This window comes from Sorex araneus, chromosome 3, assembly GCF_027595985.1.
Source record: "Sorex araneus isolate mSorAra2 chromosome 3, mSorAra2.pri, whole genome shotgun sequence".
NCBI classification, from domain to species: domain Eukaryota; kingdom Metazoa; phylum Chordata; class Mammalia; order Eulipotyphla; family Soricidae; genus Sorex; species Sorex araneus.
In genome coordinates, this window is record NC_073304.1 from 233,592,362 (window position 1) to 233,617,216 (window position 24,855).

At 62.2% G+C, this 24,855-nt stretch overlaps 1 protein-coding gene across 1 annotated transcript; it reads left to right on the plus strand.

The window, feature by feature from the left end:
* DNAI2 (dynein axonemal intermediate chain 2) lies at nt 1-20,026 on the plus strand. The gene is made up of 13 exons (XM_055132439.1): nt 1-64; nt 2,945-3,138; nt 4,383-4,544; nt 6,886-7,007; nt 7,513-7,655; nt 8,331-8,444; nt 12,828-12,967; nt 13,772-13,894; nt 15,156-15,379; nt 16,460-16,595; nt 17,114-17,260; nt 18,635-18,862; nt 19,309-20,026. The coding sequence occupies exons 2-13, from the start codon at nt 2,956-2,958 to the stop codon at nt 19,420-19,422; spliced, it is 1,836 nt and encodes a 611-aa protein (XP_054988414.1). The 5' UTR covers nt 1-64; nt 2,945-2,955; the 3' UTR covers nt 19,423-20,026.
* The last annotated feature ends 4,829 nt before the right edge of the window (nt 20,027-24,855 follow it).

Here is a 24,855-nt window from a genome sequence, read left to right on the forward strand (position 1 = left end):
CGCCGTTGGAGCAGCCCTGGAGCCGCCGAGCCCGGCTCTGGCGCTTCCCCGCGTCGCAGCCAAGGTAAGGGCGGGCTCCGGGGCCCGGCGGGGGCGCAGGGAGCGCGGGGCCCGCGACCCCGACGGGGGTCCATCAGCTCCCGGACGGGGCGTCCTCCTGGGCGAGCGCCCGGGGGTGACCACCCCGCCGTGCTCCCCGCCGCCCCTCGAGGCTGCCCCGTCCCCACTCACAGGCGCCTGCACGTTCTCAAAGCTCTGCCTCCGGGAGGGAAGCGGGGGAGCGCCCTGAACGCGGTGGCCGCTGCCCCGAGGGAGGTCAGCCTGGGATGGGCTGGGCCGGCCCCGGACCTTTCTGCAGAGACGGGGGCACGCAGGCAGGTCTTCCTAAGGACCTCATTTCTTTTCTTTTTTTTTTTTTTTTTGCTTTTTGGGTCACACCTGGCGATGCACAGGGGTTACTCCTGGCTCTGCACTCAGGAATCAACCCTGGCGGTGCTCAGGGGACCCTATGGGATGCTGGGAATCGAACCCGGGTTGGCCACGTGCAAGGCAAACGGCCTCCCCGCTGTGCTATTGCTCCAGTCCCAAGGACCTCATTTCTTTCTTTTTGCTTGTTTATTTATGGGTTTGGGACTCCGTGCCAGGCTGTTTTCACTCAGGCCGCCCCTGAGAGGGGCAGGTGAGAGCCCTCCCTGCCCCAAGGGACCCAGCCCTGGCAGCCGACCTCCACTACCCAACCGCTGCCATGCTCCAGGCCACTCTCCGGACCTGGACACATTATAAGACACTTCCTACCCATTTTCCATAATTACCACACCATATTTGATGGAGTTCAGACAGTTCGCAACAAATCATAGAGAGTAATATATATGGACCAGAGCAATAGCACAGCGGGTAGGGTGTTTGCCTTGCACGTGGCCGACCCGGGTTTGATTCCTCCGTCCCTTTTGGAGAGACTGACAAGCTACCAAGAATATGCTGCCTGCATGGCAGGGCCTGGCAAGCTGCCCATGGCGTATTCGATACGCCAAAAACAGTAACAATAGGTCTATTTCCCCGACCCTGAACAAGCCTCCAATCGTTGGGAGATGAGTCAGGAGAGGCTGCTAAACTCTCAGGCCAGGGAGATTTTACTGGTGCCCACTTGAGTAAATCACGAACAATGGGATGACAGTGATGACAGTGACAGTGATTTATGGGTTTGGGGCCACACCCGTCGATGCTCAGGGATTACTCCTGGTTCTGCACTCAAGAATTAATTACACATAACAGTGCTCTGGGGACCCAATGGGATGTGGGGGATCTAACCCAGGTCAGCCGCATCCAGGCAAATGCCCTCCCGCTATACTATCATTCCAACCCATTGTTTGTTTGGGGGGGCACATAGGGAGGTGCTCAGGGCTGATTCCTGGCTCTATGCTCAGGGGTTACTCCTGGCAGGCTTGGGGAATCATATGGGATGCCAGGGATCGAGCCTAGGTCAGCTGTGTACAAGGCAAGTACCCTACCCACTGCGCTACCACTCTGGCCCCAGGAATGCCTCTTTTTGATTTGTTTGTTTGGGGCCACACCTGGCAATGCTCAGGGCTGATTCCTGGCTGCGTGGTCAGGGATGACTCCTGTTGGGTCTCAGGCCACCGTATGGGATGTCGGGCATCGAGCCTGGGCTGGCCACGTGCCATGCAAGTGCCCTTCCCATTGTCCTATTGCTCTGGTTCTGGGAAGGCCTCTTTTTGAAGGTGAGTCCGTGAGGACCCCAAATTCCAGAAGGTTCACAAAGACACAGGTAGGAGGGTCACAGCCTCCCCTCCCCCCGCCTCCATCTGCCTTGCCTGGGGTCCCTCGTGGCCCCGCTCAGACCCCAGCCCTCTTGGAAACCCTCTTTGTTCACTGCGGGTTCCGCTTCCCCCATTTCCGTGCTCCCCTGCAGACAGGAAGGGGGGCCTTGATCCTTTGGGGTCTGGCCGCCCGCCGTCAGATGTGCCATCTGGGGTCCCGTGCGTCCTTGAGACGCCTGGGTCTCCAGCTTCCCATGGGGGTGGGGGGATGCTGATCTCCCCACAAGCACCCAGAGGGCGGCGAGGCGCTCGGCCTCCTCTGAAGGGCGCCCACAGGCAGCCCGGAGCGCTCAGGCTCTGTTGGGGTCCCCACGGGACTTGTCTCACCAGGGTGGGGAGTGACATGCCCCCAGCTTGACCCTGACCTGGCGATTCATCTCCGTGACCCCGCTTGTCTGTGGGAACAAGCGTGCACAGTCCTGGCGGGGGGCCAGTTTCCTGTTTCCTTAAGTGCCTTTCCAGCTGCTGTCTTTGGCGGGAGTTTCGGCCACACCTGACGGTGTGCTCAGGAGCTACTCCGGGCTCTGTGCTCAGGGTCACCCCGGGCCGTGCTCGAGGAACCATACCTGCTGATGATAGAACAGGAGGTTGGCCACTGACTTCCTGTACTATCTCCTTTGTGGGGTTGTGGTGTCACACCCAGAGATGCTCAAGGTGGAGTGCTGACTCTGCCGCAGGAATCACTCCTGGCGGTGCTTGGGGACCCTGTGCGATGCGTAGGATCAAACTCGGGTCGAGCGCATGCAAGGCGAACGCCCTCCCCCCTGCACTATGGCTCCAGCCCCGACTTTTTTTTTTTTTAAATCCATATTCAGGGGCTGGAGTGATAGCACAGCGGGTAGGGTGTTTGCCTTGCACGCGGCCGACCCGGGTTCGAATCCCAGCATCCCATAGGGTCCCCTGAGCACCGCCAGGGGTAATTCCTGAGTGCATGAGCCAGGAATGACCCCTGTGCATTGTCAGGTGTGACCCAAAAAGAAAAAAATTAAAAAAAAAATCCATATTCATACCCCTAACCCAACTGCTAATCTGAAGCCCCCTGGGCCCCCCCAGGTGTGTGTGTGTGGGGGGGTGTTACAGGACGCCTCACCTCCCTCTGCCCACAGTGCTTGTTGCCATGGAGATCGTGTACGTGTACCTGAAGAAGCGCAGCGAGTTCGGGAAGCAATGCAACTTCTCGGACCGCCAGGCGGAGCTGAACATCGACATCCCGCCCAACCCCGAGCTGGCCGAGCAGTTCGTGGAGCGGAACCCCGTCGACACGGGCGTCCAGTGCTCCACCAGCATGTCCGAACACGAGGTGTGCGGCTGGGCTGGCGGCCGGGTGCACCGCGGGGCCTGGGGCTCCCCGGCTGGCCTGGACCCAGGGCCGCGTGGACCTAGGCAGGCGCAGAGCGTGTGAGCGCAGGGTCCCCCCCACCCCCCCGAGCTCCACCCCGGGGGAGGCAGAGAACCAGCACGGCCCTGCCCGGCGCCCCTGCCCATACCAGGAGACCAGGGGCTCCCGCTCAGTCCCCCTCCCCGGAGGTGCCTGTGGGTGCGGGGGGAGCAAGGCCCCGTCAGCTGCGGGCAGGGCAAGTGTCTTCCCTGCCGTGCCGTCTCTAAGGCCTCCCACCCGTGAACTGTCTTCTTGGCTTAGACTTTCTGTCCACTTAGCACAACTGAGAAATATATAGGGGCAGGACAGCAGGGAGGGCATTTGCCTTGCATGAGGTCAACCTGAGTTTGATCCCTGGCATCCCGTAGGGTCCCCCAAGCACTGCCAGGAGGCCAGGAGTGATTCCTGAGCACAGAGCCACGAGTAACCCCTGAGCATCACCAGGTGTGGCAAAAAAAAAAAAAGAAATTGTTTTGGTCGGAATAATTTTTTTTTTGCTTTTTGGGGTCACACCCGGCGATACAAGGGGTTACTCCTGGCTTTGCACTCAGGAATTACTTCTGGCGGTGCACGAGGGACCATATGGGATGCCGGGAATCTAACCTGGGTTGGCTGCATGCAAGGCAAATGCCTTCCCCGCTGTACTATCACTCCAGCCCCTGTAATAATTTTTTTTGCGGAGTAATAGTACAGTGGGTAAGGCGCGCGCGTGGCATGCAGCTGACCGATCTGGATCCTCAGCATCCCGTAGGTTCCCCGGAACCCCTCCAGGGGCGATCTCTGAGATCCTCCACGCATGCCCAAGACCCCCAAAACAAACCAAAAAAAAAAAAAAGAGAGAGAGAGAATGAAAGGCAGGCAAAGCCATAGATGAAGGCATGAAGTGGGTCTGTGTTGGCCGCCCAGAGCCTTGTTTCTGTCTGACCCTGCGACCTCGTGGGGTTGCGGGGAAAGGGGGTTGTCCCGAGCCCTTTCTTTAGCATCCGTCACGGAATCAGCCAGGCCAGCCCGCGTCTCCACGGGCCGCCGCGCCAACCCGGGTGGCACGCGGTGACTCTCCGGGGGCCAGCGCCCCCTGCTGGAGGCTCAGAGTATCGCACCGCGGGGAAAGGGCGCCACCGAACCCTGACCAGCTGTCTCAGCCCTGTGGCTCTCTCTCTGCTCAGGCCAACACCGATCGGTTCGAGATGGAGACCCGGGGGATCAATCACGTCGAGGGGGGCTGGCCCAAGGACGTGAACCCCCAAGAGCTGGAGCAGACCATCCGCTTCCGGAAGAAGGTGGAGAAGGACGAGAATTACATCAATGCCATCGTGCAGCTGGGCACGGTGAGGGCAGCTGGGCACGGTGGGGGCAGCTGGGCACGGTGGGGGCAGCTGGGCACGGTGAGGGGCAGCTGGGCACAGTGAGGGCAGCTGGGCACAGTGAGGGCAGCTGGGCACGGTGGGGGAAGCTGGGCACAATGAGGGGCAGCTGGGCACGGTGGGGGCAGCTGGGCACGGTGAGGGGCAGCTGGGCACAGTGAGGGCAGCTGGGCACAGTGAGGGCAGCTGGGCACGGTGAGGGGCAGCTGGGCACAGTGAGGGCAGCTGGGCACGGTGGGGGCAGCTGGGCACGGTGGGGGCAGCTGGGCACGGTGGGGGCAGCTGGGCACGGTGAGGGCAGCTGGGCACGGTGGGGGCAGCTGGGCACGGTGGGGGCAGCTGGGCACGGTGGGGGCAGCTGGGCACGGTGAGGGGCATCGGGGCGGGGGAGACACGGAAGAAGGTCCGGAAGGAGTGTCTCTGGGGGTGCAGAGAGGAACAGGGCCAGACAGTTTTCCTGAGGAACCTGAAAATGGGAAGAGACCCTTAGGGCCGTGGACCCCAAAGGACAGTCCCCACCATCACTAAGACCTGAACACAGACGCTGTCCAGCCCCTTCAGCCTGGGTTTCTGGTCGGCCAGGCCCACCGGAAGTTGCAGGGAAGAAGCTGACATATTTCCAGGGCCCAGTGGTTGCACGAGGGGACAGAGACTGACTTAGGGTCACCACAGAAAGGCTGGGGGTCTGGGAGGCTGGAGATAGTGCGGCAGGGAGGGCGTTTGCCCTGCACACAGCTGACCCAGGTTCCAACCCCGGCATCCCACAGGGTCCCCCGAGCACTGACAGGAGTGAGTCCTGAGTGCAGAGCCAGGAGTAAGCCCTGAGCATGGCAGGGTGTGGCCCCAAAGCAGACAAACAAGACTGGGGGTGTATCTCATCAGGAACACACATGCATCTCACGTGGGAACCCTGGGAGCATCCAGGCAAACACAAAACACACAAAACAGGGGCTGGAGCAATAGCACAGCGGGTAGGGCGTTTGCCTTGCACACGGCCAACCCGGGTTCGAATCCCAGCATCCCATATGGTCCCCTGAGCACCGCCAGGGGTAATTCCTGAGTGAAGAGCCAAGAATAACCCCTGTGCATGGCCGGGTGTGACCCAAAAACCAAAAAAATAAAAATAAATAAATAAATAAATAGACAAAACACAAAAAACACACAACACACACACACACACACACACACACATGAAACACCTGGGGCTTGAGCCAGAGTAAGGGTTGTGCTTGCCTTGCACCTGGATTCCAGCCCTGGCACCCTGTATGATCAGTCCCTGGGGCCTGCCAGGAGTGATCCCCGACACAGAGCCAAGAGTAATCCCAGGGTGGCCCAGGAACAAAGAAAGACACAAATAAAAATAGGTGAAGCAACGCTGAGCTATTTTATAGGCCCCAGGACACAGCCCCGTGGTAGAGCTTTATCTGTTACATGTGGGAGGCTCTGGGTTCAAAGTCTGGCATCGCCACCAATGAAAGAGGCAAGGAAGGATACTTTGCCATTTTGCTCGGAAAGAAAGGAGGCTTGCTATCTTGCTGAAGGCATCAGGGAAGGCTTCCTGAAGGAGGTGACCCTTGATCTGGACTTGCCTGGTTGAACATTTGGAACAACGGGGAGGACACTGTGGGTGCAAGAACCAGGAAGCGGGTGCCGTAGGCGAAGTCGCAAATGTGTCTCTTGCTCAACCTTCCCCCTGCCCCCTGGGTGTCCTAATGCCCTCATGAAAAGCGAGTGCCAGGGTGCATGTGGATTGTGTGTTCCTGCTCTGTACCTGAGCCCAACCCCGCTACACCTCCACAACTGATGCTGGTCCCGGCTGAAATGGGTGGATAAAAACCCCACTGAGGGGCTGGAGCGACAGCACAGCAGGGAGGGCGTTTGCTTTGCACACCGCCAACCCGGGTTCGATTCCCAGCATCCCATACGGTCCCCCGAGCACCGCCAGGAGAGATTCCTGAGTGCAGAGCCAGGAGCAACCCCTGAGCACCGCTGGGTGTGACCCAAAAAGAAAAATAAATAAATAAAAACCCACTGATTCTTTTTTTTTTGGCTTTTGGTTGGCGGGCACGCCCGGCGATGCCCAGGGGTTCCTCCTGGCTCTGCACTCAGGACTCACTCCTGGCGGTGCTCGGGGGACCCTATGGGATGCCGGGGACCCAACCAGAGCCGGCCGTGTGCTAGGGAAACGCTCTCTCTGCTGTCCTGTCGCTCCAGCCCCCACCGGCTGCTTCCTGTCCTTCCCACGCTCCATCTCAGCCCCAGTGAGGCTGAAGGAAGCCCCCTCCCCGCCCTCTGTGCCCCTCAGATCATGGAGCACTGCATCAAGCAGAACAACTCCATCGACATCTACCAGGAGTACTTTGACGATGAGGACACGGCGGAGGTGATGGAGGAAGCCCCTTCCGCTAAGACCATCAATGTCTTCAGGTGCCTCCACAGGGGGCCAGGGAGGGGGGGGGTGGTCAGGTCAGGGGGAGAGGTGTCCAGGGATAATGCCCTGTGGGAGCCGGGCCAGGAAGGGACGGGCATGAGGCGCCCAGCCAGCGCAGGCTTCCCATGCAGGAGGTCCCAGTGTGACCCCCACCACTGCTGGGTCCCTCAGATACCAGCAGGAGCAACACCCCTGAGCAGAGCCAGGAGTAGCCACTGACCACCACTGGGTGTGGTCGGGAAGGAAGGAGGGAGGGAAGGAAGGCAGAAGGGTGGAGGGTTAGTACCGCGGGGAGGGGGTTTGCCTTGCATGCGGCTGATCCGGGTTCGATCCCCGGCACGTCCTATGGTCCTCCAAGCACTGCCAGGAGTGACCCCTGAGCACAGAGCCTGGAGTTAGCCCTGAGCATCGCCTGGGGTGGTTCTCGCCTGCAAAAAGAAGGAAGGAAGACTTTTGGGCAACCCTGCATTCAGTCTTCTGTCCTCCGGCTGCTCCCTGAAGGGATCCCCAGGAAATCAAGCGGCCCGCCACACACCTGTCCTGGCACCCCGATGGCAGCCGGAAGCTGGCGGTGGCCTATTCCTGCCTGAATTTCCAACGGGCACCCCAGGGCATGAGCAATGAGTCCTACATCTGGGACCTGGGTGAGAGGCGGGGCCAAAGGCGGGGCTTCGGGGATAAGGGGCGGGGCGGGCAACACAGGAGGGGCTGGGTCAGGGGCGGGGCCTATGATGGTGGGTGGGGCCGCGTAGGGGTGGGGCCTAGGTTGGTGGGCGGGGCTACGTACCCCCACCTCCCGCCCCAGACCCTAGTCTGATCACACGGCATACAGAACCCCCGGGGCAAGGTGGCCAGTTGTGGCCACGGGGCCTCCGGAGTGGCCCCCGGGAGAAAGAACTTCCACCCTACAGCTACAGAAGGGTGCAACTGTGTGACTTTGTCCTTTTATTTCCAGTTCTGGTGGGGAGACAGGTGGACGGAGAGGTGGATGGGTTGATGGACGGGCCGAGAGGTGACGGATGATGACAGCTAGATGACAGATCGCAGATGAGCAGATGGACGGACGGGTTGCCCATGGTGATAGGTGGTTATCGGTGATGGTGGTCGCTGATGAATGGGTAGGCCAGTGGACAGAGGGGCGGGCGGATGGACAGGAAGTGGACAGGCAAATGGTGGCGATGGCGCTCAGGCAGTGACAGACGGTGGACGGAGAAGGGTCGCGGATGGCATGTGCTAGCGGGGGTAAGATGCAGAGATATAATCGGATCATGGATAACTGCTCCCCGCCCCCCCCCCCCGCTGTCTTTCCTGCCTTGCAGACAACCCCAACCGGCCGGAGATGACCCTGAAGCCGGCCTCCCCGCTGGTCACCTTGGAGTACAACCCCAAGGACTCCCACGTGCTGCTGGGGGGCTGCTACAATGGGCAGATTGGTGAGGGGACACCCAGACCCCGCCCCTGGGGCCGCACCCCGAAAGACGGCCCAGCGCCCGGGCACTCCCTGCCCCCAGCCCTCCTGTGTGGCCGGTGGCGATCACCACGGTGGTCCCAGTGTGCTTCAAAGGGGCCGGAGCGATAGCACAGCGGGCAGGGCGTTTGCCTTGCACGCGGCCAACCCGGGTTCAAATCCCAGCATCCCATAGGGTCCCCTGAGCACCACCAGGAGTAATTCCTGAGTGCAGAGCCAGGAGTAACCCCTGTGCATCGCCAGGTGTGACCCAAAAAGCTAAAAAAAAAAACAAAAAACCAGAAAGCCAAAACACAGGGGCCAGAGAGATAGTCCAGTGGTCAGGGTGGTGACCCGGCGTGTAGCCCCCCACCTGCCGTTCAACCCCAGACACCCCATGGGGTCTTCACGAGGAGTGGTCCCTGAGCACGGAGCCAGGAGTAAGTAAGCCCTGAAGCACCTCTGGGTGTGGCCCACAAACAAACCAACCAAACAAAATTTGCTGCAAAAAGTTCAGGAGGTCTGCTTGGCGCGCCTGTTTGGGCTGTGGACTTTCTGACTTTCTGAATTTCCTCAGCCTGGGAAAACAACTCTCGTGGCTGCCTGGGGCTTCCCCCGGGAAAAGACAGGGCACTCTCTCTCTCTCTCTCTCTCTCTCTCTCTCTCTCTCTCTCTCTCTCTCTTCATTCCCTTCTGCTTCCTGGATGAACCTGTTTGGCAGAAAGAAAGTTCAGGAGGCCAGAGGCCAAGTGAACTCCAGTTGCATTTCCTGCAGCCAGCCTGGGGGTCCAGGGTGAAGGGGGAGGGCGAGGGGGAGGGGGGAACTCCCGCTCAGCAGACAGACAATGCCAACACAGAAATGGGGCCGCACCCTTGGGACGGAGCAAGCAGAAGCGTTGCCCCTCTCTGGTGTCAGGACTAACCGGCAAGAAGCTGCCACAAATTTTGGTTTGTTGTTGTGGGGCTCCGGCTGTGTTCAGGGCTGACTCCTGGCTCTGTGCTCAGGGGTCACTCCTGGTGATGCTCAGGGGACCATCTGGGCTGCCGGGAATGGAACCGGGGTGGGCTGTGTGCAAGGCCAGCGCCTCCCGCCCTGGCTGGCGTCTCTCCAGCTCCAGCACGGGCATGAGCTTCTCCCGTGTCCTGTGGGAGCCCCCGGCCCTCTGCTCTTGCGGGGATTCTCCGGAGTGACGTTGCAAAAGTCACCAATGCAGACACTCTCAGTGCTCCCTGTCCTGCTGTATTCTGTTCCTTCCCGAATCCGTTTGCCTGTTTTTTTTTTCTTTTTCGGTCACACCCAGCGATGCTCAGGGGTTCCTCCTGGCTCTGCACTAGGAATTACTCCCGGTGTTGCTGGGGGGACCCTGTGGGATGCTGGGAATCGAACCCGGGTTGGCCACGTGCAAGGCAAATACCCTACCTGCTGTGCTATTACTCTGGTCCCCCGGTTGACTTTCTTGAACTTCCTCCAATTAGCCATTTGTTTGCGATGACCCTGGAGGTGACTGTGAGGCCCCTATATCATTGCTGACTTTCTTTTCCTTTTCCTTTTTTTTTTTTTTTTTTGCTTTTTGAGTCACACCCAGTGATGCTCAGGGGTTACTCCTGGCTCTACATTCAGGAATTACAGTTACTCCTGGCAGTACTGAGTTCTTTTTTTTTTTCTTTTTGGGTCACACCTGGCGATGCTCAGGGGTTACTCCTGGCTCTGCACTCAGTAATTATCCCTGGCGGTGCTCAGGGGACCATATGGGATGCTGGGAATCGAACCCGGGTCGGCCGCGTGCAAGGCAAACGCCCTCCCCGCTGTGCTATTGCTCCAGCCCCAGTACTGAGTTCTCACATGTGTAGATTCGGGCTTTATTCCCTCAAAGCTGGAAGCTTCTGGTACCTGTTCCCCCATGTCCTCTCCCTGGCCCCTCTCTTTCCCCTCTCATCCTAGGACTTCTGTGTGGGGTGCACCCCTCGGCTCTCTGGGGCCTTGCTCCCCTGCCTCACTCTCTTTCCTTTCTCAGTCTGGATAATCTGCAGTGACCTGTCACCACGCTCGGTCACTTCTGCCCTCTCAGCTACCTGCCGAGTTTGCACTCCTGAATTTTCATTTCAGTTCACGTACATTTTCCGACTCTTTCCGAGAATTCTTTTGGTCTTCCTCTTAAAAAGAATTCCAGGGCCTGGAGCGATAGCACAGCAGGGAGGGCATTTGCCTTGCACAGGGCCGATCCCCCGGGTTCGATTCCCAGCATCCCATATGGCCCCCTGAGCATGGCCAGGAGTAATTCCTGAGCACAGAGCCAGAAGTAACCCCTGTGCATCGCCGGATGTGACCCAAAAACCAAAATAATAATAATAATAATAATAATAATAATTCCAGTGGACAATCTTTGTTCTTGTTTGGTTAATTTTGTTTGGGGGCCACACCCACCCGACGTTCCCGGGGGTTCCTCCTGGCTCTGTACTCAGGAATTACTCCTGATGGGGCTTGGGGGACCATAGGAGAAGCCCAGGATTGAACCCACTGTACTAGCTCGCCATATATTTATTGTCTTGGATCAACATTACTTGGGTCCAGAGCGATAGTACAGGGGGGAGGGCGTTGGCCTTGCATGCCTCTGACCTGGGTTCAATTCCCGGCACCCCATATGACCCCCTGAGCCCTGCCAGGAGTGATCCCCGAGCTCAGAGCCAGGAGGAAGTCCTGGGCACCGGCCAGGAGTGGCCCCCAAACAAAAACAAACAAAAAGCCAACATTCTTCAGAAAAATAAGGGTAAACATCTGTTTGCAGACAGTTGCCTGTCGATGCTAATTTAACCTGGCTGAGCTGTTACAGGCCCCCAGGAAACCAAGTCCTGATGGGGGAAGATTTCTAAAGTGGATTATCTCAGGGGGGTTTTCTCTCTTGGGGAGAAACAGAGATCAGCAGTTCCAGATGCCCCGGGGAAGTAGCTTTCCACTTTCCAGGTTAAAGGTCCCATAAACCTCCCATCCGGCTCTTCTCAGTCTGACTGGCCAAGCCCCCTCTCCCCAAGACCCAGTGGAGAGCAGAGATTTGTTCTAAGTCTGTGCTCAGGAGCACCCCCTGGTGGAAGCCAAGATATTTGCTTTGGTTTTGTTTTGGGGTCACACCTGGTGATGCTCACGGGTTACTCCTGGCTCTGAGCTCATAAATTACTCCTGGTGGTCCTGGGGGGGGAGGGCAGGGGCATATGGAGTTCCGGGAATCAAGCCTGGGGTGGCAGCGTGGGCAAGGCAAATGCCCTCCTGGCTGGGCATCATTTTTGGTGATTTGCACCTGGGCAGTCGTGCTCACTGCTGTGCTGTACTGGGGATTTTCTCAGGAGCATTTCAGAGTGTCCAAGACTCCCCGTCACCTATCTGCTTAGCCTTTTGCTTTTATTTTCTTCTGGGGCCACACTCAACAGTGCTCAGGGGCACTCTTGCCATTCTTTGGGGGACAAGATGGGGTGCCTGGCACTGCACCTGGGTAAGTCTCGTGCAAGGCAGGGCCCTACCCACTGTACTACCATTCCGGCCCCAGCCTATTGCTGTGGTTTGGGTTTGGGAACATTCCCAGCCGTGCTCAGGGCTTACTCTTGGCTCTGTGCTCGGGGCTCACTTGTAGCTCCACACTCAGGGGTCACTCCTGGTGGGGCCTGGGGGCCCTGTGGGATGCCGGGGATTGAGCCCACGGCGGCAGCTGTGGAGGGAGAGGAGGGGAGGACCCAGGCCCCATCTGCGAGGAAGGCTTGTCCCTGGGACCTTGCCTTGCAGCAGCTGGGCTGGCTTCAATCCCCGACGCTCCCTATGCCCCCCCGAGCCCCGCCAGGAGTGAGCCCTGAGCACAGAGGTAGGAGTCAGCCCAGAGCAGAAACAGGGGTGTCCTCGTGGCGCTTGGGGTGCAGGTAACGTTCCCTAGGTTTCCTTCCCTCCGAGGCAGCGCGCAGAGGAGCAGGTGATGAACGAAGCTGCGTTTCTGCGGCAGTGAAGCGCGTTCTCTGTTGGGGAGGGTTTTCCTCCTCTGCCGGGCTCCTCGCGCCCCATCTTGGCTCCTGCTCCAGGAAGCCTTCCCTGACTGCCACAGAGGCCCTCTGATGGGCCAAACTTGCAGGTCCCTTTCCTGCCCCTCAACACTTGTGCCTGGCCCAGTGACTTTCCCAGGGCGAGTATGGTGGTCAAGGTTCAGCAGAATGAGCCAAGTGTCCACTCGGGAGGCTGTTTTACAGGATCGGGGGTGGGGGTGGGGGGGAGCAGCGGGAAGCTCTGGTTGGTCAAACCCAACCTTGATGCTGAACACCAAGACGTTTGCCCCAGGGTGGGGTCCCCCGTCCCCCGTCCCCCGTTGAGCGGCCCACCCGTCTCGCCCCCCAGCCTGCTGGGACACGCGGAAGGGCAGCCTGGTGGCAGAGCTGTCCACGATCGAGTTCAGCCACCGCGACCCCGTGTACGGCTCCATCTGGCTGCAGTCCAAGACGGGCACCGAGTGCTTCTCCGCGTCCACCGACGGGCAGGTGCGGGGGCGGGGCGGGGCAGGGCGGGGCTGCGGGGGCGGGGCCTTAGGGAGGGCGGGGCTGCGGGCAGCGGCGAGACCTCAGGGAAGGGCTGGGCTAAGGGTAGGGGCGTGGCTCCGGGCAGGGGCGGGGCCTCAGGAGAGGGGGCTGCTGGCAGGGGCGTGGCCTCAGGGAGGGGCATGGCTCCAGGCAGGGGCGGGGCCTCAGGGCAGGGGCGGGCCTCAGGGGAGGGACCTCAGGGGAGGGGCGGGGCTGCGGCGGGGGCGGGGCTTCAGGGGCACGGCAAGGCTTCCCCACTGCACCCACCTACAAACGTTCCTTTGACACTTCACTTTGTTGGGGCCTGGAGGAGCACACCCAGAGGGTCTCAGGGCTGACTCCTGGCTCTATGCTCAGGGACCAGATGGGGTGCCGGGGATCGAACCCAGGCGGCTGTGTACAAAGCAAATGCCCTCCCCGCTGTCCTGTCGTTCCAGTCCTGGCTCCTCAGTAGTGACCATCCCCCACCACACAGTGACCATCCCCCCATAGTGACCATCCCCCACCACACAGTGACCATCCCCCACACAGTGACCATCCCCCCACAGTGTCCATCCCCCACTCCACACAGTGACCATCCCCCCCATAGTGACCATCCCCCCATAGTGAACATCCCCCCAACCCACACACAGCGTCCATGCCCAACCCGACATACATGCTCCCCGCCTTCTGTGCCCAGGGCTGGCCCTGCACAGTGAGGGGCGTGAACGGGTCAAAGCCCGGAGGCCCCCGGGGCCTGCGCCTCCAGGTGGCTGGTCCCCACAGGTCATGTGGTGGGACATCCGGAAGCTGAGCGAGCCCACCGAGGTGGTGATCCTGGACATCACCCGGAAGGAGATGCTGGAGAACGCCCTGGGGGCCATCTCGCTGGAGTTCGAGTCGGCGCTGGTGAGTGTCCTTCCTGTCCTCCCAGGTGGCCCCTGGCCAGTGCGGAGGATGCTGCTGGCTGCCTCCTCCTCCAGGGGGCGCCATGCACCCGCCCCTGTGTGGCCACACCCCCGTCCAGCAGGGAGCAGCCCAGCCGCCTGGCCATGGCCCCCTTGCTCCTTCTGGCTGGTTCCTGGGGGAAAACAGGACAAGGGTCCAGAAAAGCCCCCTCTGTGGGAGAGGCCGCCGGGGCCAGCAGCGGGAGCCCAGGCCTCTGTCTGGGAAGGGCCCTGGGCTGGTAGCTGTGCTTTGGGGGCAAGGGGAGAGGGAGGAGAGGAAGTGACGTCAGAAGACTGGGGGGGCAGCAGGAGGAGATCCCAGAGGGGGGAGTTGGGGAACGCCCCAGGGGGGCCGGCTACTGTCCAGGAAAGAGACCAGAGTCAGAAAAGAGCAATGCCCAAGTGATTGTGATGCGAGTGTCAGAGAGAAGCTTCTGGAAGCAGGAAATAATGCGCGGCCCAGGGTGCCAGGCTTGGCTGGCCCCTGGTTGCGTCCTGCCAGCTGGACCTGGTTTCCCCCTTGGACGGTCACCGGGTCACATGGGCTCCCGCAGGCTGGCAGGAGGGCCCAGAATCGGGGAGGGGGCGGGGAGGGGAGGCCCCGAGTCCGTCTGTCCCGTCTGTGTGTTCGTTTGTCTGGGGGCTGGGAGCCTCATCAGAGCCTGGCTCGGGTGGGGAGACAGCGGCCCGGGTCTGCGGGGCGGCGGTGACCCCCGGACTGCAGAGGCACCCTCGGGAGCCCCTCCCCAGCCCCCAGTTCTGCACGGCCCCTGCGGGCTTGGTCCTGCCAGGGGGCAGGGCTGTGTGGCCGCAGGCCGAGCCGAGGGACTGAGGGTGGGCAGGGACTTGTGTGGCGGAGGGGGGCCTTACTCGGGGACGGGGCGAGCACTGGGCAGGGAGTCTACAAAAGTGGGCAGAGCAGCTACCGGCGGGGGGACGTCGGGGTCTCAAGAGGGCCACACAGGCCGCTGGGGACCGAGGGCCAGCCAGGGCCTGCGTGTCCCTGAGTGCCCGTGGGGAGCCTCATAGCTCGGCTGGAGGTCCCCGCGCTCCGGGCGCAGAGCCCCCCGCATGAGCCCCGTTTACTTGTGGCCCCCTGGGCTTCCCTGGGGGGGTCCAGCCCTGCTCCTGCCTCGCCGCCTCCCTCCCGCCCTCCCCGCCGAGCCCCTGCTGAGCAGCAGCTTGACGGAGGCCCCCCGGCCCGTGTCTGTCCCCCCCAACAGCCCACCAAGTTCATGGTGGGCACCGAGCAGGGCATCGTCATCTCCTGCAACCGCAAGGCCAAGACGGCGGGCGAGAAGATCGTGTGCACCTTCTCGGGCCACCACGGCCCCATCTACGCGCTCCAGAGGAACCCCTTCTACCCCAAGAACTTCCTTACGGTCGGCGACTGGACGGCTCGCATCTGGTCGGAGGACAGCCGGGAGTCGTCCATCATGTGGACCAAGTATGGGGGAGGTGGGGGGCGGGCAGCCCTCCGAGCGGCCGTCCCTCCTTCGGAGCCGGCACCCCTGCCCCGATGATGCCCCCCACTTGAGGCCAGGCGGGGGCATGCAGAGATCCTGGGCCCTGCCCTGTCCAGGCCCCCGACGGTCACGGTCACCACCGTGGGTCTGTGCTTAGAGGCCTGGAGGCCGGGCCAGGAGCAGGTGATGCTGTGAGTCCCGGGAGAGAACAGAAGCCGGACGTGAGCAGACAGACCCTCCCCCACAGGCAGGGGCGGAGGCGGGATTTGAACCCGGGCCTCTGGGGGCCTCCCACCAGCCACCGTTTGTAATTCAGCCTGTGCCGGCCCCATAGCGAGGGGGCCCTGGCTTCTCCGCGTCCTGCTCCTGGCTCTCGGGGACGGCCGTAATGACCCGGTGTGGGCCTGGACAATAGCACAGCGGGGAGGGCGTTGGCCTTGCACGTGGCTGACCCGGGTTCGATTCCCAGCATCCCATAGGGTCCCCTGAGCACCACCAGGGGTGATTCCTGAGTTCAGAGCCAGGAGTAACCCCTGTGCATTGCCGGGTGTGACCCAAAAAGCGAAAAAAAAAAAAAATAACCCGGGGTACAGCGGGTCAGCCGTAGTCAACAGGCTTTAGTGCCCGGACCGAGACGACCCGAACCAGGGCAGAACTGGGTGCTGTGTCTGGTCTGGCTTAGTCTGGGGGCCACGCCTGGTGGTGCTCGGGACCTGCTCCCGGCTCTGCCCTCGGGGCTCACTCCTGGCAGGGCCGAGGGGTACCTCTGGGGTGCCGGGGATCGAACTCAGGTTGGCCGTGTGCAAGGCACGCCCTAGTCCCTTCATCCCTGGAGGTCCCAACGCTGCTGGGGGCCTCCTGCCTCAATCCCCGCTGTCGGGTCCCACGTCTGGGGACTCCCAACACCTGTTCGGTGCGCGGAGTGAGCTGGGTGGCCAGAGAGTGGACAGGGCCAGACCTGGGAGGCTGTTGGCACTTCTGGCGAGCTTTGCAGGGTCGTGTGGGGGCAGGGAGGGAGAACGTGCGCCTGTCGTGAGACCCCCCTGGGCCCGGACCCCCAGGTACCACATGGCTTACCTCACGGATGGCACCTGGAGCCCCGTGAGGCCGGCCGTGTTCTTCACCACCAAGATGGACGGGACCCTGGACATTTGGGACTTCGTGTTCAAGCACTGCGACCCGGCGCTCAGCCTGAAGGTCCTGCAGCCCCCCGGCCCCCCCGCCACCGGGGCCCCCAGGGCCCTGTACAGCAGCTAAGGGGGGAGGGCGTTTGCCTTGCACACGGCCAAGCCAGGTTCCGTCCCCGGCACCCTGTATGGCCCCTAAGCCCCGCCAGCAGTGGCCCCTGAGCACAGGACCAGGAGTCAGCCCTGAGCATCTTTGGGTGTGGCCCCAAGGACAGAACTAGAAGAAAAGCCGATGCGCGACCCCCTCCCCCGACCCTCCAGCACCCCCACGCAGGACTCCTGACTGCTGAGCTGTCGGCTGGCCCACGGCGCGGCCACCCTGGTGGCCGGTCACTCGGCCGCGCTCGGGCGTCACTTGTCACGGCCAGTGCCGTGTCGCTGCTGCCCTGGGCGGGGTGCAGGACGGCTGGGGGGACCCCGGGAGGACCTTGACAACCAGGCTCAGGGTTTGTGCTGGGCCCTGGGGCCCGGGGGCCAGGGCCACACCCTCGGCCCAGGAGGGGTCACGCCGCCCCCCTCCCCCCGCAGGTGAGCGACGAGCCCCTTTACTGCCTCCGGGTGCAGGACAACGGGACCTTCATCGCCTGCGGCTCCCAGCTGGGGACCACCACCCTGCTGGAGGTGTCCCCCGGCCTCTCCACCATGCAGAAGAACGAGCGGAACTTGGCTTCCTCTGTGAGTGCCGGGGGGCCGGGCTGGGCCCCCCTGCCAAGCCTCGGGCACAGACAAGGCACAGCCCTGCCCCGGGGCTCAGCCTTCCCGCCCCAAAACCACGTGTTTCCAGTGCTCAGGGCTGACTCCTGGCTCTGTGCTCTGGGCTGACTCCTGGCTCTGTGCTCTGGGCTGACTCCCGGGTCTGTGCTCAGGGCTGACTCCTGGCTCTGTGCTCAGGGCTGACTCCTGGCTCTGTGCTCAGGGCTGACTCCCGGGTCTGTGCTCAGGGCTGACTCCTGGCTCTGTGCTCTAGGCTGACTCCCGGGTCTGTGCTCAGGGCTGACTCCTGGCTCTGTGCTCTAGGCTGACTCCCATGTCTGTGCTCAGGGATGACTCCTGGCTCTGTGCTCTGGGCTAACTCCCGGGTCTGTGCTCAGGGCTGACTCCTGGCTCTGTGCTCAGGGCTCAATCCCGGTGCCGTGCTCAGGGTTCTCTCCTGGTGGAGACCGGGGTCCCACCCATCCATGGACCCCCTCAATGCGGCTGGTTCCAGCTGCGTCTGTTTCTTAGAACCCACCAAAACAAGGCGGAGCAGATTGAGCCCGTGGAGAAGAAAGATGGGCCGCCCCCAGCCCCCAGCCCTCCCCCCCGCAGCTGACCTGCCTGGAGGGGCACGTGGTAGAACGGAGACCCCAAGGGAAAACCTCTGGGCTCTGGCCGAGACTGGACTTCCACCCTTGAGCCGGCCCACGGCCACCACATGCTGCTGTTCCAGAACTTTCTGCACTCTGCAAACTTGGAATGGAGTCGCTGGGGGGGGAATCCCTGTTCCCACCTCCCACCTCCCAGGGGAGATGTTTGGAGCAGAGCTGGAGGAGATACTGTGCCCAAGGCCGCCCCTGGCCCCCACCCTCACTCTCTCTACATCCCAGGGGGGGTCAGATCTTCTTGTTTTTGGGGGGCCACACCCGGCGGTGCTTAGGGCTGACTCTTGGCTCTGTGCTTGGGGCTGACTCCTGGCTCTGTGCTTGGGGCTGACTCCTGGCTCTGTGCTCAGGGCTGACTCCTGGCTCTGTGCTCAGGGTTCACTCCTGGTTCTGTGCTCGGGGATGGCTCCTGGCTCTGTGCTCAGAGTTCACTCCTGGTTCTGTGCTCAGGGTTAACTCCTGGCTCTGTGCTCGGGGTTCACTCCTGGTTCTGTGCTCGGGGATGGCTCCTGGCTCTGTGCTCAGAGTTCACTCCTGGTTCTGTGCTCAGGGTTAACTCCTGGCTCTGTGCTCGGGGGTCATGCCTGGCGGGGTTCGGGGGACCCTCCGGGATGCCGGGTATTCAGCCCTGGCCGGCGGCGTGCCAGGCGAGCGCCCTCCCCGCTGTGCTCTCGCTGGGCCCGACTAGATCTTTGAGCGGGAGACGAGGCGCGAGAAGATCCTGGAGGCGCGGCACCGGGAGATGCGGCTGAAGGAGAAGGGCCGCGCGGAGGGCCGGGACGAGGAGCCGCGGGACGCGGAGCCGGCGGGCAGCCTGGACGAGCTGGTCAGCAAGGCCGAGGAGGAGTTCTTCAACGTCATCTTCTCCGAGCTGAGGAAGAAGGAGGCGGAGGCCCTGAAGAACCAGCAATCGGCTGTAGGGGTGCTGGGTCGAGGGCCCAGGGGAGGCGGGGGGCGCAGGGGAGACATTGGGGGGGTCCAGGGCTTGGGGGGAGCACTGGGGAGTGTGAGGGGACTCAGGTGGGGTCCCGGGGCACAGGTGGGGGTCAGGGAGTGGGGGTGCGAGGGGTCAGGGCACAGTGGGAATGTGGGAGGGGCCAGGGTGGGGGCCCGGGGGCGTGGGGGGCAGACATGGGGGACATGGAGGGCCCAGGGCACCGGTGTGGGTCTGGGGTGTGGAGGGCGTTTTAGGGGAACATGGGAGGGGCCAGGGAGCAGGGGTGCGGGGGTCAGGGCGCAGGGGACGCGGGTCGTGGGAGGGGCCGGGTGCAGGCGGGGTCCCTGGCGCCTGGCTGATCTGCAGGCTCTGCCCGCGGGGTCCAGGCCCCGCCCCCTCAAGCCCTGACCCCGCCCCCCTGGCAGGCGCTGGCCCCCGTGGAGGAGGAGGAGCAGGAGCTGCAGAGCGAGGGCGAGGGCGCCCCCGAGGGCGAGGGGGACACCCACCTGGGAGACACCAACGAAGCCGAGGAGCCTTAGCCTGCACCCCCCCGCGCCCGGGAAGCCCCTCACCCCGCCCCTGGCACCGCCCGGCTTCCCCCCGTGGAGGGCTGAGTCCTCTCCCCGGTTTATGTTTGTTTACTGGGTTTTGGGGTTGATTTTCTGGGGAGCCACACCCAGCGGTGCTCAGGGCTGACTCCCAGCTCTGTGCTCAGGGGTCGCTCCTGGCGGGGCTCTGACCTCACGACCCCGGGACAGCCTGTGGAAGGCCAGTGCCCTAACCACTGTGCTATCTCTCTGGCCCCTTGCTACACCTGGTGCTGGAAGCCAGGCAGGGCAGAGGCCAAACCTGGAGGAAGCCTGAAGTCCAGCTCTTGGAGTCCTCTCGGGGCCACTGGACAGAGCCCAGGCCCAGGGTGGGCCCATGGCGGGAGGGCGGGGCAGGGCTCCCCCTCCATCCTTTTGCCTTCGTCCCTCTCAGATGCCCACAGGCCCAGGGGAGGCTGCCAAGGCGCCTCCTCCCGCTCTGGAATGACCGTCGTAGCCACACACGAGTTCTGTCCATTGTCTCCCGGGGTTTCCGCCGGGGGCGGGCACTGTAGCGCGAGCCCCAGGCTGCTCCCAGCCCTTCTCCCCGGGCGGACGCGGCACATTAAACACCAGATTGCCTTGCCAGGGTGTCATCCTCTTTGCTAAGATTTCTCTTGTCATTCTTAATATAAACACACACACACACACACACACACACACACACACACACACACACAAAAGCAGATGGGGGTTGCAGAGACAGCAGCTGCCGAAGGCACGCGCCTGGAGATGTTGCAGACCCGGGTTCGACCCCCAGCACCCCATAGAGTCCGCTGAGCTCGCCAGGAGTAATTCCAGAGCACAGGGCCAGGAGTATCCCCAGAGCACTGCTGGGTGTTGCCCCCAAGCCTAACACCTAAAGCCAGTGGGGGCGGGGCGATGGCACGGCGGTGGGTGTTTGCCTGGCACGTGACCAACCCCGGCTCCATTCCCGGCGTCCCACCTGCCCCCCCCACCCCCTCGCACCGCCAGAAGCAGTTCCCGAGCGCGGAGCCGGGAGTGACCCTGGAGTGTCCTTGGGCCCCCACACATACAGCAATGAGAACACAGCCAGGAGTAAGCCCCGAGCATTGCCGGGTGTGGCCCCAAAGCCAAAAAGAGGAAAACCAAGCCCCTGAGTCTCACCGGAGCGGAGCGGGGCGGGCCGGGCCCACCTCTGTGACCACAGGCAAACATGATCCGCGGGCTCGGGTCCCGGCGTCCCGATAAGATCCCCGGGGCTCCACTTCCCCCGCCCTTGATCTTGGCAATCGCCCCGGGAGGAGCCAAGCCACCCTCCCTGTTCCCTGGGGACAGGGGCGCCAAGGGGGACTCGGGTGGGGGGAGGGAGGGACCTGCTCGCCCCTGGGGGGGGTAGCCTGTGGGAACTGGTGGGTGCCCGCGGCAGGCTGGCCCCTGTGCTGCCGTGTGGCCCCCGGGAGCCGGGAGGGCGGCAGTTTCCGCTCGTGGCAGGGACTCTCCCTGCAGGCACGTCCCTGGGTCTGTCGGGGGCTTCGATGGCCTCGGGGCGATGCTGCTGGTGTCCAGTGGGCTGAGGCCGGAGCCGATGCCCGGGACGGACAGATGGCTGGAGCTCAGGACAAAGACGACTCGGGGCCCAGTGCCAGCTGCTGAGAGTGGGTGGCCCACTTAGGACCTGAATCCCAAGGGAGCCTCCCGGGAGAGGCCGGCACAGGCGCGGGGGTGCAGAGCTCTTGGGGTGGCAGGGGGGTCTTTGCTGGATTTTAGGAACAGTGGTCTGAGCCCCGTGATCGGGTGCCCGTCTCTGCCCAACCTCACAGCGACCCTTCACCCCTCACCAGCCTCACCGGAAACGGAGCCTCTCCTCTCCCGGGGCCGCAGAGCCCAGCCGAGCTGGTCCCGGGGGGTGGGGGACACTCCCCGGCGGGGAGGACCATCCCGAGTGCCCACAGCACAGCTGGGTCTGTGTCACGGCTGTGTTCATGCGTGCCTGTGTGTGCGTGTGCATCTGTGCATTTGTGTGTCACCTGTGAGGCATCTCTGCCCCGTGTGTCACCTGTGTGTGCACATGTACATGTGTGCATGCATTTTCATAGCATATCTGTGTCTATGTATGCATTCATGTGTGTATCACCTGTATGCACACATGTATCTGTATAATATGCATGTGCATATGCATGTATGTATATCTGTGTGCATGTGTGCCACTCATGTATGTGTGTGTGCATGTGTATGCCTCTTTTGAACATGTGATTTTATGTGTTCACATGTGCATGCACGTGTGTGCTTCTACCAGAGTGTGAGGAAAGGGGGGATTTCAGGCAGCAACAACATACACACATACACACTCTTTCACACACACATGCATAAACACATATACACATACCCATACACACAGACAGACACACAAGCACACATACACACTCATGCACACACATACACCACACACACGTGCTCACACACACACACACACACACACACACACACACACACACACACCCGCCGAGGAGGCTGCTGGTGCCATTTGTCCGAGCCGAGGGAGACTCGGGGTGGCCGATGGTCACCTCTCCCCTGAGCTGCTTTCCAGGCTCTCCTGGGTGCTGCGGGGTGGGGGCACCGTGGGGCTCTGCTCCCTGCACCCCTGCCACGGTGTCGGGGCTCCTGGGAGCGGGGATGCACAGGGGACTCAGGCTTAGGCGAGCTTCCTCCCGCCCCTGCCACGAATCCAGGCCCGTGAGGAGCCACGTGACACCTGATCCCTGATCTCTCCGGCATCTGAGCCCCAGCCCGGGCGGCCTGGGAGCCTCAATGGGCGCTGTGTTCGCCCACGGGGCCCTTCCTCCCACGCCCGGCTCCATCTGTCTTCCTGAAGCTGCTGCAAAGCCCAGCGACAAGGCTGCCACCCTGCTCTGCGCCAGTCCCCAGCCCGCGGGGGGAGGGGACGCTCCCGCCCACCCCCCAACCAGCCGTGGTGTTCACAGGCTGTCACCAACCCCCTGCTTGGAATTCCCCCACCGCCAGGGTGGCCCCTGCACGGGGGCCGGGAGCTGCAGGTGGTGGGCGGAGGGCCCCAGTGTCCCCCTCCAGCACAGCCAGGAGTGATCCCTGAGCACAGAGCCAGGAGTCAGCCCCGAGCACCACCAGAGGGTGGCCTAAAGCCAAAAGGAAATCTGACCGGCGCTGGCAGAAGCAGCTCCTAGAAAAAACAGCCGGAGCCCAGGTGTGAGCCGGAGAAAGGACGGGAGGGGCAGGAGGGACGCGCCTGGGTCCCCGCTCAGATGGAGCTTTGGAAATTGGGGGAGTGGGGCAGAGGGCTCTCCCACAGGGCGCCCAGCTGGAGGCCCTGAGGTTCCCAGGATGTAAGAATGGAGGCCCGGGGCTGGCCAGGAGCAAGGAAGAGAAACAGGAGAACAAGGAAGTATGTCAGGGGGTGCTTGCCTTGCGGCCCCTGACCCCAGTTAGACCCCAGCGTGGCACAGGGTCCCCTGAGCACGGCCAGAGCCAGGAGCAAGCCCCAAGCACCGTGGGGTGAGGCGCCAAGGCAAAAAAAAAACATCTTCTGTTTCTGGGAGCTTCCATTCACCCCCTTTCACCAGCTCCCTCTGCTAGCAACACACCTTTGCTACCTCAAGTTCAAAATTCATGTATACGGGGGCCGGAGCGATAGTCCAGCGGGGAGGGCGTTTGCCTTGCATGCAGCAGACTCGGGTTCGATCCCCAGCATCCCATTTAGTCCCCCGAGCACCGCCAGGAGTAATTATTGCGTGCAAAGCCAGGAGTTAGCCCTGAGCATCGCCGGGAGTGACCCCAAAAGCCAAAACAACACCACCAACAACAAAATTCACATATAAACTACAGTACCAGCACTGTAGCTGTGAGCCTGAGCACTGAATTCCCATAACAAGCCCCCAGATGGGGAGGGGGAGGGAACCTGGGGCTCTGGCCAGGGGAGTGGGCGCTGGTGGCGGGATTGGTGCTGGAACATCGTACTCCTGAAAGCCAGATACGAGGTACTGTGGAAATCACGGTGCCTTTGGGTTGTGGTGGTGGTTGTTTGGTTTCTTTGGGGGCCACACCCTGCAGTGCTCAGGGGTTACTCCCAGCTCTGTGCCCAGGGATCATTCCTGGGGGTGCTCGGGGGGACTCTATGCGATGCCAAGGATCGAACCGGGGCCGGCTGTGTGCAAGATAAGCACCCACCTGGGGGAGGGCTCTAGTCTATGGTGCCTTCATAGTTAATAAAAAATAAACCGAAGAAAGGGGTAGCAATAAAACCATGCCACGACAAGTTGCAGAAGCGAACAAGCCCCATGGAAATGGGGCAGAGGACGGGGCCAGAGGAATAGCACAGTGGGGAGGACACTTGTCTTGCACACGGCTGACCCAGGTCTGAGCCCCAGCACCCAGCACTCCATAGGGTCCCCTGAACCCACCAAGAGTGATTCCTGAGTGCAGAGTCAGGAGTGAGACCTGAGCACCAAGTCGGACCCTCCAAAAAAAAGGGGGGGGCTGGAGCGATAGCACAGCGGGTAGGGCGTTTGCCTTGCATGTGGCTGACCCAGGTTCGATTCCCAGCATCTCCTATGGTCCCCCAAGCACTGCCAGGAGTAATTCCTGAGTGCATGAGCCATGAGTGACCCCTGTGCATCGCTGGGTGTGACCCCCCCAAGCAAAAAAAAAAAAAAGAAAGAAAGAAAAGAAAAGAAAAAAGAAAAATGAGGGTTAGGGCAGTAAATAGGTTCAAATGGACGTCTTGGTGGGTTCAGAAAGGCCAGGGGGCCCTTCTAGGAGCACTTGAACCTCAGAACTACGCGATACTCGTGGGGAATACCCATTCGCACACCAGCCAGCCACCGGGGGCGCGGGGAGAGAGAGCAGTAAAACCCTGGGCTTTGTCTCGGTGGCTGGGTTTCTCCCCATCTGCCTCCTGCCCGGTTATTAATAGCGCCACAAACAACGCGGGTTCCTGGAGCAGCTGGGGCAGCGGTCCCAGGGCACAGCTGGCATCGTGCTGTCTCTCTGGCCGCGCGCCAGGCCGGCTGAGCGGGCCCGGGGGACCCGAGGTCTTCCTTCCCAGCTCCCGCCTGGGCAATGCCCCTTCCTCCTGGCTTTGGAAGGCGCGGGCCCTGCCTGGCTGAGCTTCCGAGGGGCAGGAGAGCAGAAAGAGGAAACGTGGCCCAGGGGAGGGGTCCGCGCTCCCCCAGGGAGGCCCGCAGTCGGGTTGGGGAGGCCAGGGGCGAGGCGTTGGGTGCAGAGCGGGCACCCAATCCTGCCTCCCGGGGGCCGGGGAGAAACCTTTCCATTGCGCGCCGCTCCGGGATGGGGCATCGCTGGTCCCTTCGCCCCCTCCAGGGGTCCCGGCTCCAGCAGACCCCAGGGGACGCCCTGGACCCCGCGCTGGGCTTTGTCTAGAGGCCCGTT

Excerpts from the sequence above, each read along its gene's own strand:
- DNAI2 (XM_055132439.1), top strand. The coding sequence starts at position 2,956 with ATGGAGATCGTGTACGTGTACCTGAAGAAGCGCAGCGAGTTCGGGAAG. Across the intron at positions 4,545-6,885 it reads CCATCGTGCAGCTGGGCACG|ATCATGGAGCACTGCATCAA; the intron begins GTGAGGGCAGCT and ends TGTGCCCCTCAG. Across the intron at positions 12,968-13,771 it reads CCGCGTCCACCGACGGGCAG|GTCATGTGGTGGGACATCCG; the intron begins GTGCGGGGGCGG and ends TGGTCCCCACAG.